We start from the raw sequence: 2432 nt of genomic DNA, 5'->3' as shown, positions 1-2432 counted from the left end.
TATATATATATATATATATATATATGTATATGCAACTGCTTCATTTTGTACGGTTGTTTTGCTATTGCAATTCTTTTGTTTTGGACTTGCCTTCCTTGCCTGCTATCCTCTTCGTCAGTCCGCATACGTTTGTTTACTTGCGCTTGCACTTAGCTTCCCCATCCGTTGCACATCTTGGTCGTTGTGGTTTAATGATGCAGCGCATTTTGCGCCCGTGAAGGAATGCAATGGAGGGGAGGAGAATACACCCGCGAGTAAACAAAAAGTAGAAGTCTGTGTTTGTGTGGGAAATAAACCGAAGAAAAAGGGGGAAAAGTGAGGGAAGGAGAAGAATTTGTGGAAAAATAAATAAAATGAGATAAACACTGAAGAAATGTGCAAAAGAGTTGAACTGCTTATGAAGAGTATGAGAGAAGTGGAAGGGTTTTACGCAAGGTTTCTGTGTTGAAGAGTCGTGGTAGCATCTTTTTTTATTTTTGAAGCCGTACGGGAATATTTTTTTTCGATTTATTCTCGTCGTGCTTTAGTAGTCATTTCCACTACCTTGCTTTTATATCGCCCCTTGCGTGGTTATTGGCGCTAAAATAGTGTTAACAAAGGATGGCATTCCTGCTGTTGGCTCAACCGCCTTCCACGGTGGACCAGGACGGCTACGACGGTGGTTCTCATTACTCCGACCATCGCCTTTATCCATTTCCCCCTCTTCTGCAGCTCTTCCTCTTTTCTTCACATCTGTGCATTGGTAGACGGCTTCGTGTTATTGCTCTTCTTATGCGTATGCATATCTTCTCTATATAAAGGTAGTGCAAGCAGGTTTCAACAACGGGCACTTCCTTCCGTACACGCACAATATATATCTATTAAACATTTCACTTCACTGCAGTTTTTTACCACAGGTATTCCCACTTTGTTCCGTGGCTTCACTTGATACATAAAATGACAGACGCTGATCGTTCGGTAGCTGGTGGCAAACTCAGAAGAGTTCACGACTACACGTTCCATACGGGAACAGACTTTCTTGGTAGTGGGATGTACGGTGACGTGTTTAAAGCAACACGTAGCACACAAGCAAATAAGGATCGAGAAGTAAAGCCCAACGGGAACGATTCAACGCGGCATGAGAAGGAAGAGGAAGACGGTGGTGGAGATGTGGTTGCTTTAAAGCGGACACGTTGTGGTGATGACAAGGAAGGGTTGCCCGCATCTGCGCTCCGGGAGGTGATGGTTCTCAAAGAGATTAGTCGGTCACTCGAGGATCCACCTGGTGATGATGAGGTCGCTCTGGTCGGTGGAAGTAACCTCGTCAAGTTGTACGATGTTGTTGTCGATAGGAATTGTGTATATATAATCACCGAATTCTGTGATGGGGGAGATTTAGCGTCATATTTGAAGCGCCAACCGGGTCGCCACTTCACTGATCCAAAAATATATCGCCAAATGATGAGGGATTTACTGCGGGGTGTGTGCTATCTTCACCGAAAAGAAATTTCTCATAGGGATCTGAAACCGCAGAATATTCTACTAAAGAGTGTACGAAAAGGGTCGAGACAACAAGGTAATGAGGGGCCTAGTAGCGATGGGAAAGAGGAAACCCCAACACCATCGTACATCCTAAAGGTAACAGACTTTGGTCTTAGCCGTATGGATGGAATTCCCGTTAAAAAATACCAACATGAAGCTATTACGTTATGGTATCGCAGCCCCGATGTTATTCTGGGAAACATAAATTACCGCTTCACTGCGGATATGTGGAGTGTGGCTTGCATCGTTGCTGAAGCTGCAAGCGGCAGCACGCTCTTTCGTGGGCGTAGTGAGGTGGAACAGCTGATGTGCATATTTAGCCGCTTAGGCCCACCCACATCTTCTACCTTTCCCAGCATGAATCTATACGCACACTATGGAAAGCACGCGCCTGCGCTGAGTAGTTTTCTTGAGGATCTGCAAAAGAAATATAGTCGGGTACAATGTGGCAATACAAGCGACTTGGCAAGGATAAACTTAACCAGGTACTTCATTAGGCATAAGGCGTTGGATATCATTGGTGAGAATGGCGTAGATCTCCTTGTCCGTCTCCTGGCCTACGAACCGCAACATCGGCTTACAGCAGAGGAGGCGCTGCAGCACCCATTTTTCACATTCATCCCCTCACACGTACCGCATGCCAACAGCATTGACGCGGAAGGGACCACAGAAGAAGCTGAGAAAGACACAAAAGATTCGTAGCTTCTGCAAAACTTATCGGAGCGGGCGACGACGGATCTCTAAATGTAATGAAAAAGCTTGAAGTTTGATGGTATACCACTACGGTTGTATTGAGTTTTTGACGCTAGCTAGCTATGGAGGGAAGGGGGAGCAGCACCTACGTGTTAATTAACAGAGGGAAGACAATCGCAATGAATAGGGGGGAAAAGGGAGATGGTTAACCATGAGCC

The 2432-nt window shown here is 45.5% G+C and overlaps 1 protein-coding gene across 1 annotated transcript; it reads left to right on the top strand.

The window, feature by feature from the left end:
• Nucleotides 1–936: 936 nt before the first annotated feature.
• Nucleotides 937–2223, top strand: TEOVI_000870800 (cdc2-related kinase 10, putative; the record flags this gene model as incomplete). The annotated part of the gene is made up of 1 exon (XM_067222512.1): nucleotides 937–2223. One exon carries the CDS (start codon nucleotides 937–939, stop codon nucleotides 2221–2223), a length of 1287 nt encoding a protein of 428 aa, XP_067078613.1.
• Nucleotides 2224–2432: the final 209 nt, after the last annotated feature.

Source organism: Trypanosoma equiperdum (genome assembly GCF_001457755.1).
Source record: "Trypanosoma equiperdum strain OVI genome assembly, contig: ctg_1639, whole genome shotgun sequence".
NCBI classification, from domain to species: Eukaryota; Euglenozoa; class Kinetoplastea; order Trypanosomatida; family Trypanosomatidae; genus Trypanosoma; species Trypanosoma equiperdum.
The sequence above is the reverse complement of the archived record's forward strand: the minus strand, read 5'-3'. Positions and strand labels throughout refer to the sequence as shown.